Source organism: Merops nubicus, unplaced genomic scaffold (genome assembly GCF_000691845.1).
Source record: "Merops nubicus isolate BGI_N331 unplaced genomic scaffold, ASM69184v1 scaffold14774, whole genome shotgun sequence".
In the NCBI taxonomy this organism is placed as follows: Eukaryota; Metazoa; Chordata; class Aves; order Coraciiformes; family Meropidae; genus Merops; species Merops nubicus.
Window position 1 is genome coordinate 1 of NW_008602369.1, and position 14879 is coordinate 14879.

Genomic DNA, 14879 nt, shown 5'->3' on the forward strand with positions numbered 1-14879 from the left:
CTTTTATTGTGGGAGGCAGAATGGGGCGGGCTGGCAACGATGGAATGTCAAAAAACACGGCAGGCAGGGGATCCATTGGATGGGATTAATCCAGATATGCTTACTGGTAAGGGTAATTATGCTATGGGAACAGTACAGGCGCTTGACCGTCCGGAAGTGTGGCAACTGTCCTCTCAGCTAGCAAATCAAGCAATTTATACAGTTCCTGATGAGAGTAAAGCACCGTCCTTTGCAGCTGTCAGACAGGGCCCTAATGAGGAGTATGGCCATTTCATAGATCGGCTTTGGGAAGCTTTAATGGGTAACAGGGATTTAACAAAAAATATGAAACAACAAATGTTTAAAGTGTTAGCCTATGAAAATTCAAATGGCCAAACTAGACAGATCCTAGCAATGTTGCCACAAGACACTGAGGTGGACGAGATGATTAGTCGGGTGACTAGAGCACAAGTGAAGTCACAGGTGGCAATGGTTGCGAACATGGTGAGGGGTCCCTGACAGCTGCGTTCGCAACAAGGAAGGCAGGAGGAAAGCGGGACTGTAATGATCCTGCTACATATACTCTCTGAGAGAAGGGTGAAATGCAACAAAGGCACCATAAAGAAACTTAGGATGGTGCTGCATACAGAATCATACTCCTGACCCTGAGTTAGCTTTTAAACCAAAGACTTGGACAGTGACCATGGACTTAGTTTCTATATGGAAATTTTCAGACACAGAAACAAAGGTTTGGGGTCGGTGCCCATAAATGAGGCTCGCTTAAATGCGGTAAAGGTTCGCTGAAATGCAGTTCACTTAAACGATCCCTATGCAGCACTGATTACCAGCACACCGAAACCATTAAGGGTCAGGTCTGAGGATAGTATAACTGCAGAAAGGGGAACCTGCAGGGAACTGGACGATGCGTTTGGATCTCTGGAATTCCTTATGGCATATTCAGTGTTTGAAAAATCTTCTTCAAAAGACCTTACACAAAGTATTCCTGAAGACAAAGAAAAGCATCCAAACCGTGATGATGCAGAATCCAGTGGCACGTCTAGCAATAAGAAAAGTGCCAGCAAAGAAGGAATTAAACAAAGAGAATGATACCAAGTCAGCTTTAAGAAATTAAATGCCCTTTGTGCTTCCCACTCCAAAGACTCCTTTTGGAAAGAGACAGACTGAGACCTTCGCATGGGAGAAATCTCCCTTAGACTCAGCGGCGAGGGAGGTGCAGATCAGGCTCTTCTTCTGGGTCAGGTTCTCAGGGGTCCTTTCCCAGCCTCCCCCCCCCAGGCACTGACCCCTTCTTCCTTAAGACTTTCCTGAGATTCTGCACCCCCCACGGCAGCAGTTGGGTAAGCTGAAGCTGTCTGTGGCACTGGATAAGGGCTTTTGGTATACGTGTAAGCCCAAAGGTATTTGCTGATGTAAAACAGGAAAAAGAAAAATAATTTTTTAGGCAGAGCCTCACAGAAAACAGTGCTCGATGCAACAGCTTTCAAAACATGAAATGGTCAAATTACAGGGATGCAATTTCTTCACGCAGGAAAAACATACATTTTCCCAATAAACAGCACAGCTCTATGCTTTGATCCTGACCTTGCTTTCTTAATTTTTCAGCTGCCCTTACTATAAAGTGCTGTGTCCAAGCCTTGACGGAAGGCGATACTTCAGTATCTCCTCACTACAAAGTGTCTCCTACCTGGAGCCTTGCTCCAGTTCAGGTGAGGGGATGTGGACATGTGGAAGGCATTGTTGCCCCTGTGTTTCTCAGGATGTGTCAAGCTCTATAGGCAAAAGTACCATAAAACTGAAACACTGTAGGATTTTTACAGAAATTAAGAAGATTTTCTCAACTTCAGTCTTTAGATCTTCAGGTAATGATCGTAGTGCCCAGGAATAGTAGAGTGGGATGGAGGAACTGATGCCCTTCTGTGTAGCTCAGACAGTCCTCTTTGGTACTTTTGGCTACATAAGTGAAGTGTTTTGAACTTTCTAAAAGTGCCAGTGTAGACAAAGATATTCCTTACTGCCTAGAGATGTCTGCAGGAGCTTCTGCAGCAAGTTTGGGTTTAAAAGCAACTTGCTTTTCACAGAAATTATTTCACCAGATGTCCTAACCTGCTTCTCTTCTGCAGCCCTCTGTGGCTCTGAAGGTCTAGCAGCAACAGGAATGTTCTTGTACATTCTTCCGGGCTACTCAGGGTAGACACTAAGAAACAGAGACTAAAATGCTAGCAGCTGCCTCCTTTTTGCCTTACTGTGATGTTCTTGCCATTACTATCACTGTAGCAGCTGGAACAGCTGCATTAGGATCATTCTGGATGATAAGTCCAGGCCTGACAAAACTTAAACTCAGAACTTAACCTTCGCTGAGCTTTCAATTAAAAAACAAACAAACAAACAAACAAACCCAAACCTGACTGTGCTTTGCAGAACAAACAAAATCAAGGTAGTTTGTGTGTCCTGCATGACTCTAGCCAAATCATACAGAAAGAAAAAAGACAAATGAAGGTAGAGAGCTACACCTGTTTCTGTTGTACTTACTGGAACAGGCACCACCACAGCAGAATTTGATTGGAGTGCTACAGACATAATATTCCTGAGGAGGGTGATGAAGCAATGCAGGCAGTTCAACACAATTTTTTTGGCTGCTCTGTTGAATACCTGAAGTTCTTCCACTAACTGTGCATTTAGAGCCTCATAGTCTTTCTTTGCCAGGTCCAGCTCTTCTCCTGTTGACCTCTGAAGGTAGCTGTGGTAGTCCAACAACTTGTCATAGCGCTTCTGGATGAGCTTCTGTGGGCCTGAAAACAAAGCTTGCAGTGCTGAGAGAGGAGTCAAAACGAGCTTGTTCAGCTGCCCCATCTGGAAAGGTATAAAACAGATCTATGTATTACTGTATTCATACAGTCCTTCAGGACCAGTAACAGGCAAAGCCTGATGGCAGCCTATCAAGCAATCTGTTAACTGCTCTTCACAAAGCATTGCTGTCAGAAGCAGCTTCAAGCAGGGTCTAGCATGAATTAGAATCTCCTTCATAATATTGCAAAGGAGAGGTAACAGTTCTGCAGCTTCAACTGTCTGATAATGGTCCCCTGGCGCACACAGCCTGTGGTACTGCCCTTAGTCTGGTACTGCTGAGTTAAAACCAGGCAAGGATCAGTGAAGTGGTCCAATACAAGTAGGATTTCCACAATTGGAAGGCCCATGCCAATATGCAGTCTAGAGGCAATGAGGTCTTGCTAAAATGACTGTCTTGCAGTCTTGAATGCCACCAAAGCCTTTTTTTTTTTCCCCCCCCGGGAACAGCTGTAGCTCAATTCCTGTTTAAGCAAACACAAACAATCACTTGATTTGATTAAATTATGTTACGCTTGTTGGTTTTATTTCTAGTAATCAACAAAATTAGACACCTAATAAAAAAAAAAAATTCTTTCTCAGACTTTTCCATTAGTCTTTAATTTTCTCAAAGGTTTATTATTGCATGAAATAAAATGTATTTTTGTAAGTCAGTTGTCCAAATACAGCACTGGCTTGTAGTGAATGGAACTCAGCATCTTACTAAAGCTCTTGGACGTTCTACATGAATTAAGCTGTTGGATTGAGAGTGAGAATAAAAGAACAGCTTTCTCTCTACCCTCCATACAACACCACAGTTGAGGATAGGTCTAGTTTAGCACCAGAATTGCTCTTCCAAGGCCAAAATTATGTACACCAAGATAGCTCCTACTTGATTTCCACCTGAAAAACTGGGTTGTGTTTAGTGAACCAATTTTTGATGCATTAAGAAAAAAAAAATTTCAAAACTGCTCCATCTGATTTCTGGAAGAGAAGAGGTTATTAGGGATTTCTGCCCTAAAATCTCCCCTACAATATAATGAGAGAGGAAGTTGTTAATTATTGGCAAATATACATAGGAAAAAAAAATCCCAAACAAGATTAACCTGAGCCCATTTCTGAGATCTCCATTGATAATACACGTACAGGAAAATATGTGAAAAACGCTATGGATTGTTTGGTGAGAACATCTACTCATCATGCAATGTTAGAACAAAAGGTTTTTAAAAAAATCTTATACATAGGATAGAGAATCCTTTTAAACTTGTAAATCATAGACACTGAAATAAATAGATAATAAGTAGAAATTAAAATGGTTAATAACAATGTCCACTGTTAAAACAAATAAGATTTTTTTTTTTTTTAATTACATAGACCTTCAGAATAGCCGGGTCATGAGCCAATAGGAGTTACAAAGTTTTTTCTGAAGTTTTCTGTTTCCTCTATTGTAGAATTACTTCCACGTTTCTTTGATGTTTCTGAATATGGGGGCATCTTCCAGAGTGGACAAACTCACCACTGCAATTATAAAGGGGTACTCTTCTGCACTTTATGCATTTATTCATTGTAAAGACTTTGAAAATATCTTTCTGATTATTGTGATTAGTTTTTCAGATTCTTTTCAAATGCGGGAACTTCAAAGGAAAGGAAATACAACATCTTACTTCTCTGTCATTATCTGGGAGGATGTGGTCTGTCAAAGATCCTTCTGTTTCTTGGCAGACTGTTTTCAGTGTTTTGGAAAGGATTGAATGGCCCTATTTCAGTCAGCACAAACCTAGGAAACTATAAGACAACCTTCACCTCTGAATTTTTCCAGCTTAAGCAGCTGTTTGAAGAAGCAGCCTGCCCCATTTTGAAGAGACAGTTCAGTCTAACTTAGTACAGCCAGGCATTAGAGTTCATTTGGACCCTAAAACAAATAGACTAGTTGAAAAACTATAATGATTTTTTTTTTACTAGCTTGGGCTGTATTCAGATTTTTAATGGTTTCCCTATAGGAAGGATAGTCACTTACTTGAACAGGTAATAAAGCAGAGATTTTCACAGATCTATGATTCCAGCAGCTAATAGTTCATGAGCATAAAAGATCACAGAAGTCACTCTAAAACTGCAAGTGTTGTTAGCAACAGTTGCAAAACAAAGATCTGCTCCTCTTGTCTGAAGCTCAGGTGAAACACGCAAATTTAACACAAAGATTTTAGTTTAAACTCAGGAATTCAGCTTGGGAAGTTTTCTGTAGCTCTTTTAAGGAAAACATAGTGCACTTACACATAATTTTCTTATTTCTTACAGAAACTCAAAATAAAAAATAAAAATTAAAAAAAAGCCACTCATCTTTGCCAATGGAATCCTAAGATTTTTTGCTCTTTTTTGTCCTAGTTTCCTTGCACAGACCTGTTTTCTTACACATACAGGTAACACTGGGCACTGCATAAACTTACCAGGTCCTCACAAAGATTTGCAGTGTTGTCCCGTTTCTTCAAACAGTCATTGACTTCATCATCTTTGTCTTGCAAGATTTCCTGAAACCAAATTATGTTTTGTGCAGCCAGATGTATAGAATCCTAAATGAGAAGACGGTAGGAAGATGAAACTGTATTATGATCTGTTTTAATGTACCACATTCACTCATGCAGATACTGCAATACTACTGATGGAATCAGAAATATTTTCCATCTCTGACATCTGTGCAGTTTCTGTGCAGTTTCCAGCCATTGTGGGAATGTTTACTGTGACAATATTTTCCTGTGTCTTATCTATTTTCAATGTAAACTATTTAAGAATCAAGTTATTACTGTTCAAGTGAAAAAATTATGCCCTCCTCAGCAAGAAGCCAGCTCATCACCCATGCACCCTCAAAGGCCTCTTTTGGAAGACTAAGTAGGACTACAGTGGTGGATTTCACTTATTACTTCTGAATTTTAATCTTAATGAAGTGTGCATCCCTTTGGATAAGGAACTGTCCACACCATTCCAGGCACCAACCCATTGGAGGCTGAACTATTCCCCTGTTTGCTGAACCAAACAAGATACATTTGCAATAAGCTCTGGCCAGTTGGCTATTGATCTTACATACCTCTCAAACAGTCTTTGTGTCCAGTTGTGGCACACGTAGACTTTGAAGGCCCTCATGCTATCTACAAAGCTGGCAACTTATCCCCAGAAGAGGGGAAAGTTGGTAAGGTAAAAGCCAGCTTTCAGAAAGGATGATTAAAGCAAAGACATTATATCTATTTTAGGACATTTAAATTCATGTGGCTGCAAGTCGGTTCTTCCATTTTTAGTGAGAAGCTGTTGGTGTTCCACTGCAGCAGATGTGCATAACCCAGATGATGGCTTCACACAGTTGTTGAAGGTCCTAACTGTGCACCAGACAATAGCTTCTTTTCTGCACTGCACCTCTGGGTCCCCATAGAGCCTGCTCATGGAAGCGCGGGCTTTGACATTTCTTTGCCATGAGCTCGGCAATGCAGCAGCAACACAGCTCATTTCTGTAATATTGTGATGTAGGCAAGCCTGCTTATAAATAATTTGGTGTTGCTTAACCAGTGACAGAGATGTGTGTTAAACTGGCTCTGGACATGGTTTGTGGCCACAGATTTCCAAAAGGTATGCACCCACCTGTAGATGTTGCGAGGAGAGTGAAATGTTCTTCACACACAATTTCACAGTCTTCTCTAAACGTCGAAACAACTTTTCTTCCTTATTAAAAGTTTGATCTTTCACCTAAAATAGATGTTTCCACTCTTATTTTGGGAGCCCAAACCAGCCTGGCTAATGAAAGAAACGTCCAGAGCACTGCTGGAAAAAATCCCAAACCTTCCCTGAACTCCTCCCTTCGTAAACAGAACGGATTATCCCCTAATTATCCCAGGCTCCAGTTTTAATCCAAGAAAAACCAAAGGCACAGGGCAACGTGACAGAAAATTTGATTTTTAATCCTTGTGAAGGCAGGGAGTTGCTTTACTACAAGCACACCTACGTGTGCCAATAAAACTCTTCATTTTCCTTATATTGTTGCTTCATTTGAGGAAACAATGGTGAAAATCATAAGATATTTTTATGTCATGGCATTACTTCTATGGGTGCTTATTTGTGGGTGATGGGGAGATTTCCCTCAGGCAGGCTGTAGGTGGAGCTGTTACCTCTAGAGCAATGCCAGCTCTTCAGCTAGAAACCTCAGCAGCTGGAAATAGGCTTGTACGAGTTCTTTGTGCTTGCTGAAAAAAACACTGAAAATACGTTTATTTCTGTCTACATTTTACTTGAGGAATTCGAGAAATCTCAAGTCTTGTTTTTAGTGGTCTTGCTGTAACGGTGACAGAGTGTTTCAGAGATGCGAACTGGGAACTTCCTTAGTCTAATTAAGCAGGAGAGAGGACTGAATCTTTAATAGATGTATCCTGCTTCTAAAACAGTTCTCAACTGTTTTAAGCTTAATTAAAAGAAAACCAAGAAAGCATAAACCAGAAGCTTCTAAAGAAAAAAAAAATAATATCTTCTCTTAATCAAATTTAATTCCCTGTTTTCCTCTGTTTTTATAGCCTTGCTGGTGTCCCACTCTGAATACAAAAATTTCCACTGTACAAATAAATGAACAGAAAAAATAAATGTGGGTAGTTTGCATCAAAGAAAGGGGGAAACCACTGATAAAAAGCAAAACAGAAAAAAACGGTGCTTACCTTGTAAAGTCACATCTAGAGAGGCAAATGACCTTGTATAATCAGCCATCTCATGCAGTGAGGTACACTGGATATAATTTTCAAGGTCAGTTATAATTTATTTTCTTTTAAATTTGGATTTAAGCATTCATTAGAACATTTATCCTGCTAGGTTTTGAATTACAACCTCAAAATTATGAAGGAACATTCTATTTTGGGCCACCCAACACCCGTCGGACTTATCACAGGGTTCTTTGGCCCTGGTAGTTTTGACGGTCCCAGGTCATTATACAGATAGAGGCAAAGCCTCATCTTCTTTGGTGGGTTCAGAACCTGAATGTTATGATGTGGAGCAAGGCAGATTGAGCACGTTCTCAGCACCCACAGTAACTATTGCCAGTCTATCCACAAAGTGCTGACCTCAGGCTGAGTTTCACAAAACTACCAGTCACTTCCTCTCTGCTGAAGATCAGAATTTTGAGAAACTCTTAAATAAAAAAGGAAAAGGTGGAGAACACATTACGTTATTTTCTATTTCAATCACAAAGATCTTTCCTGTCTTCTGTGACAGTCAGAAAATGACTTTATAAATGATACAGAAAAAAAGCAACACCACAAATTCCATTTCCAACATGTTTTTAAAAATGCCCAGTGCAAAAACAGAACCAAAGCTGTCAACGCAAATCTGCAGTTAGATGAGTAAGTACCTGAGGTTCTCCCCCCGTCAGTATTTTCAGATGGCTGGTGACCCTCTTGGATTTCTTGCTAATGGAGTGGATATTCAGTCGGGAAAACTTTTCTTTAAGGGTTTCATCATCATCATGCCTCTTATACTTCAGCACTGCAGACAGAGAATTTCATGACACCAATAATCTGTATTCACAGGGCTTTTCACAAGGACGGGCACACAAATATGAAACCATTTGAGAGCAGACACTTTGATGTCACTTGCTGTAATCTTGTGTGAAAATGCTTGAGATGATGAAAACCCTGTTATCAGCACTGGACTTGGGCATAGTGAAGTTAGGGCTTCAACACGGCCAGCCTGTAAGAAATATTGCTATTACTGCATCTTAATTATATCAGTGTTCACAACTGCATTATGGGCAATGAACATGAATTCTATATGGGCTATAACATGAATTCTTTCATCATTTTCATACTTCTGGAGTTACCAGTCAGAAAACATAGCTGGCTGAGGACAAGTGACATTAAGGCATCTGGTACCTTCTTGAAATCCAGCATATTACCCAACTGGGGTATCACTAGCCAAAACTGTTTAAGTGATATGATTTGAGTTGAAATTGCTCTTATAATTGCCTATCCAAAACTTCAAAGACAGAATAACTTACTGTGTCTTTTTCTTACCTAAGTCTTTCCTCCTTTTAAGTTCATTGATGTTCACATTAATGTTTTTCATAGCAAAAAGGGCATCTTGTAGCACTTTGTGGTCAGGGTGAGAAGCAGGAGTTGAATTCAAGAGTTCACAGAGTAACAAGGGATATTTCATCACCCGTTGCACTGGTTTGATCATTAGGGATCCCATGTCTGTTAGATTTGGCTTTCCTCTGTAATTCATACCAAAAAGTTGTCATGTAAGAAGAAATTCCTTGAAGACAAAAACATCTTACTATTTCTGTGTAGTCATTAAAGCTGCTGTCTTTTAAATCCTTCAGCTGAGCTTTCAACTACAAAAAATATCAAAACCAGAGCAGTGCTTTGTACTGAGTCATAGAAGTGCAGTTACCACTTAAGTCAAGAAAGAAGCTACATCATCAGGGAACAGGGGCTGTTGTAAATGAAACCCTCCCCTCAACCCCTCAATGCACACACATTGGGTCTGAGCTTCCTGTACTTTCAGCAACCTGTCAGACCATTGCTTAGACATTACCTCTGAAACTGTCCCACTCAGTCTAAGGGTGCATGTGGTACAACTTAAACACCCTGACACTGAGGAAGGGAGATGTAGGTGGAAGAACAAATAACAGGAAGCTTGAGAAACACATGTGAGTGGAGCTATTACATCCTGCTCTGGCCCCTCAGGCTTCAAATTGCAACACTTCCTTGCTGTGAGTCGCTGGGATGCCTGTTCATGGCTGCATCCCTTCCTACAACATCTCTCAACTTGCCACAGTGACTCTGAAGCTTTACCGTCTTTTACCTGTGGTTTTTCTTTGCTGGCTGCCAGTAGGCTACTTCTAATGATGCCTGAGCTTCCAAAGGGTACCGGATCTGGCCTGGGGAAATGCTGAACATACAGGATGTCCAGGCTTGATCCTACCTGCTGGAAGTCGTCTTACACAAAGGCAAAGCAGGCAGCTGCCTCAGGTGGCATAAGAATGGGGGTAGGAAAGTCACAGCTTCAGTGTGGGCACAGGGACACTCTGTGGCTCCAGGTTCAATCCTTGCTGGCTTGACAGGGGCAGCAGAGCAGCTTTCCCAGGCACCAGAGCAGCTCAGGCTATCAAGGCCACATGAGCAATCTAGCCCCATGCAGTGGAGTTACCAGCCATCTAAATTCATGTTCTCCAGCTGCACTCTGGAGAAAAGGCTTTGCTCACACTCTCTAGGCTTGAATGGGAGAGGCTGTGCAGATTGCAGGCCACCACAGCAGCCTGGAAGAAAACAGGGAAGGGTAGAACCGAGCCACACGTGCCATCATTACCTTCCATGTGGCTGGTAGTCTCCCCAGATTAGGTAACACCAGGTGGCCAAGGCCAAGGGACAGGACCAGCCACTACTGAGGTTCCAGCAGCAGGGCAGACATGTGCATCGGTCTCTCCTCATTAGAGCACACTCCTGAGCAAACCAGGCAACGCTCTAGTACCAGCACGGGCCTGAACTACCTGTGACTCACAGACCTCCCCTTTGAAACTGAGCGTCAGCTGTTGATAACAGCGTGAAGGGCAGTAAACCAGAACAAGCTTTCTGTTTGCATGCTCAAAAAGGCTGCTTCAGAGGGGAAAAGGTTGTTTGACATTAACTATGCAAGAGTTAATGATAGGCAAAAAAGGATTTCTGCACATGGAAAAACAATAACACAATGTAGAAGGAAAATACAAAAACCAGGGAACAGCCACTAGGTTTTGCAGGCTAACATCTATTGTTTTGTGCAACAGAGAGAGAGAAAAAAAAGCTTTCATTCCCACTTTTATATGTGTAAAAAGTACAGGAGCCAATCCTTGCTGCTGACTAATTAACTAACAATTTGAATGCCTTTGAGAAGAAGCATCTGCATATTTAAACCATCTCTTTTGCACAGGCATTAACTGTAAAAAAGTTCTGTAGAAAAAAAAATTAACAGTAGACGTCTTTTAAGGCTTCTTGATGTCCCTAAACCCTCTCATCATTTCAATCCCCCTCATTTCCCCTGTATCTTACATTAAATATAGAGAGCTATGTTCCCTTCTTCCAGCTTCTGGCAGCAATAATGAAAAAAAAAACTTAAATTGTTATTGTTTTCTCTGAAAAGCCCCATGAATGCAAATCTATGAAAGCTGCCTCATGAACAGAAAAATCTTCAAGTGTCTTCTCTTTCTATGGTTGCACTTTGGACAGCTGCCCAAGTGATAAACAGCCCTCTGTTCACATATCTGCATGACACAGTCTTGCAATATGGTTCGAGAGATAGTAGGTTTGTTATAAGATAATGACTCCCTGGGGCACCAAATGCCACAAAGTTCAACTCATCTAATTCTCCCCAGCAAGATGAGCTGATGATAGCCACTCTCCCTGGACGAGTCCCATTTGCTGTGTGCCCCGCCAGGATGCAGGCAGGACGTGGCCTTGCCTGAGACTGAAAGAGGCGAGTAACGGCTTGTGACATCTATTGTGGAGAAAATTAAGTTGGTAATTCATTTGTGATGCTGCTTCAGTGTCCCCCCATGTTACTGTGAATTTAGCAAGTATTCTAGGTCATGTGTAGCTGTACTAATCTCATCCCAAATTATTTCTGTAGCTGTGCAGTAGATGCAGCTGGCTTAAGTGCAGTGAGCCTTCCTCCTTCCTCCCTCCAAAAAAAAGGCAGAAATGCAGAAAGATTCCCATCTGTTTAAAAAAAAAAAATACATAGTGGTGAGCCATGCAAAAACAGGTGACTCGAGCTTTAGTTTCACTTGCTTTCATTAGCCAGCAGCCAGGTCCAGGGGCTCACGCAGCGGGGTACGAACGGTGCAGCAGGGCTGGGGCTAGTGTCATATTCAGCTTCTCAGTTTTGAAGTGCTGCATGGGTGTCACAGGCTGCAGAGCCACTTAGAGTCTCGGGCTTCATGGTTTACTGTGCTCAAGTTCATTTTAGCACAGGACACATAGGGCAAATAATTCAGCGTGCCGTCAGCCCCTCATGCAAGCCCAGGGAATTCAGTGAGGCTGCACACTTGTTAAGCCAAGCAGAATTCAGCCTCTCAAGCTGCCAGCAAAGGGTGGCACTGGCTGCTATTTATGTAATTGTTTTCTTGATCATGCTTGAATGAAAAGCAATCTGGGAGCAGCAACACCACAAACTGTTCAGGGTGAGTTATGCTGTATTTTCCAGTTCCACGTTACCCAGATTTTTGGGTGTGGTCCTACCCAAGGGCTGCTGAGACTCTGTGAGCTCTGCAGGGAGTTGCAGGTCGTGGTGTTTCTGAGTGCCCTGCTGATCAGTGGGGAAGGCAAATGCCACCACACCTTGCGAGGTAGCCAAGCTCAGGGAGGGTCCAGCAGCTAAACCTGGGTCATTACACTCTGTACAGCTTTGTAAGAGACAGATTCAACTCAGAACATGAGTTATATACACTCCACTAGCAACAGTTTGGAGAAAACTAGGCATTTGTTTCTGATAGGGTTATGCAAGGCAGAGCAGCCAGTCTTGTGCTCTTTCTATATGCCTTGCTGTCTCACATGCTCTTATTATCACTCTCTGGGTGTTTTGTTTCTCTTGGGGTGCTGCTTCCTGGGAGACAGGAGTATACAAGAATGTCCCTTACTGAAAGAAAATGCAGAAAACCTATTTCCTATCATAGACCAAATCTTGAAAACACCAAAACCCCAACTGTAGAATTTCAACATGCAAATCCTTCAAAGTATATTTTACACTGATCTTATTTATGGTATGTGACTGACTGAGTGATAAAATTCTCTGACTTTATAGGTGTTCCTCTCCTACCAATATAGAGTACACTTGCTCCCCTCTTCTGTCTTAATATTTTTGTCTGGGTTTGTAATCATTTTTTCCAGTTCAGCCAACCCCTCCTCTGACCTCTCCCTGCAGGCAGCTTCAGGAGACGCTGCACTTCAGTGATTGCAACCTGCTGGATATCCAGAAACTGCAGCTGTGATAAACTCTCTTTTATAGTTTTTCAAAGATGACACATTTGGCACAGAAGTCTCTTAGCCACAAGTTAATCAGTGGCTGGGTGAGTAGTCTGGCAAGTGTTGCAATGAGCTTCTTCATTTCTGATGCTCTTCCAGCCACCGTCAGAGGGAAGATCCTAAGGTGGACTTCTCATGTGGGGCTACCGAAGTGGTTGTCACCTTAGAAATAGCTTTACCTGTGAACCTAACACCTATTGTAGCAAGTCTACAGAGGCCTATGCAAAGTGATTTCAGACTGTCTGGATTTCAAAGACTGACACTATGTTGTTGACAAACTCTCACAGGGATGTCAGAGCTCTCTAAGCACATTTATATGGCAGAGAGGTGATAATAAAGGACTTCAAATGAATTGGCAACCAAATTAAGTAGTTTCATAAACTGCAAGTCTTGAAAGATACTGCAAAGCTTGTGCAGTGATAATCAGAAAACTAGACAGGCTTAGGGAAAAAATGAGTCTTTATCACGTCCTGGAAAAATCTATGGGTTATACTGGCACCAAAGGCTTGTGTTCTTAAAATTTCCACAGGTACAGTTTTAAGCATACTGAAAATAAAGTAAAGATGATTTAAAGATTATTTTACATGTAAGAAAAACATAGTACTTACTCTTCCTCATATATCTTTCTGCAAAAGAGAAGAAAACAAAACATTTATTAGATTCCTCCTAAAGAGATTTATACAGATCAGGGACCAGATTCTCTGATACACTTCAGTGACACAGAGCAGCTGTAACTGACCAGTTAACTTAGGTTTATGGCTGCTATGTGTCAGCAGAACTGCACAAAACAGCCAGAGGGTACCAGTGAATTTGGCCCTATATCTTTTCAAAAGGCCCCAAATAAGAAAGGATTGTCAGAAACCCAGATTTGGCTGTAAGACCCAGCCTTGTCCTAACACGGTTACAGAAGGAAGTTCGGATCACTGTGCTAACAATAGCAAGTAACATCAGGTCCTTAACAGAAACAGTAAAATGAACATGTAATTCTTACACTTTACATGAATTCCCATCTACTCTCCTTAAATAGAACTGTATTTCTAATGAGAAAGAATATATTTCAGTCTTTTAGTATATAGACTCAAGGAAGCTGTTAAGTTTTTTGTGGGCTACCCATCAGCTGAAACTTTTTCAGAGTAGGATAGTGTTGAAACATACACCAAAAGCAGCAGGGGCGTATGACTGTAGTTTGGAAACATGCAAAAACGGGCATAGGAGTTTTCCTTATGGTATGAATTCGCCCACGTTCAAGGGAATCAAAATGTTGTTCCATCTCTGTGTTAGGCCTTCCTGACATCACAACATCAGCCGCTGCTTTTTGGCTGCCTGCACTCTTTTCTCCTTGCCCACTGATGCCTAAGTGAGCATCTGGAAGCTTGTGCTTTGATTGCTTCTGCACTGTCAGCACTTTGTGTGCTTATGGCATCCCTCTGCCCCTGTAATAGTTGACCAAGCTACTTCAGGCTGAAAGCAGAGCAGGTAGTTGTCAGCATCCTTTCATTTTTACCAGCTGCATTTCTTTGGCTAAGCTAGCAAACAACATCCCCCGTTTGCATAATTGCTGCTGGACACAGGACTCTACAGAATATGGATTTGCACGTCTCTCCAAGGCAGACAACTACATTTTAGGATGGAATTTCTCCTCTTCAGTCAACAGGAGGGGTAGGAATTTAGCATGACTAATTAAATCTGATTTGTCTGTACAGATGTGCAGACTGCCACTCTCAAATTGCCCCTGATACAGAGGTTGTTTTTCACATGGCAGATACTACTCAGCTGAGGAATGGAAGCCCCTAGTGATGTTAGCCCATTTTAACTTAAAAAAAAAAAAAAAAAAAGTAGAACAGTATTCTTTCCAAGGAAAGAAAAAAATTATTTAAGAAGTAAACATTTTTCAAGAACAGTCATCATCAGCCCCCACATTTATAACAGACTACAACTTATTTGGTAAAAATGCTGTGTCATTTTCTTCTTAGGGCAAGTATTATCCAACCAGTAGTAACAGGCTTAGGTGAACACAGCTCTGCATTTGAGTGTGCACCT

General features: G+C 41.6%; 1 protein-coding gene across 1 annotated transcript in view; it reads right to left on the minus strand.

Annotated features, from left to right (window-relative positions):
* Positions 1-2529: 2529 nt before the first annotated feature.
* Positions 2530-14879, minus strand: part of ARHGEF38 (Rho guanine nucleotide exchange factor (GEF) 38) — a gene marked incomplete at its 3' end in the record, with an annotated part of 31299 nt that continues 18949 nt past the window's right edge. The window contains exons 5-10 of the mRNA XM_008938344.1: positions 13448-13465; positions 8856-9055; positions 8195-8328; positions 6448-6552; positions 5268-5390; positions 2530-2850 (exon numbers count right to left, since the gene is read on the minus strand). Of these exons, the coding sequence (XP_008936592.1) occupies positions 2530-2850; positions 5268-5390; positions 6448-6552; positions 8195-8328; positions 8856-9055; positions 13448-13465 (901 nt within the window). The remainder of the gene's footprint in view (positions 2851-5267; positions 5391-6447; positions 6553-8194; positions 8329-8855; positions 9056-13447; positions 13466-14879) is intronic.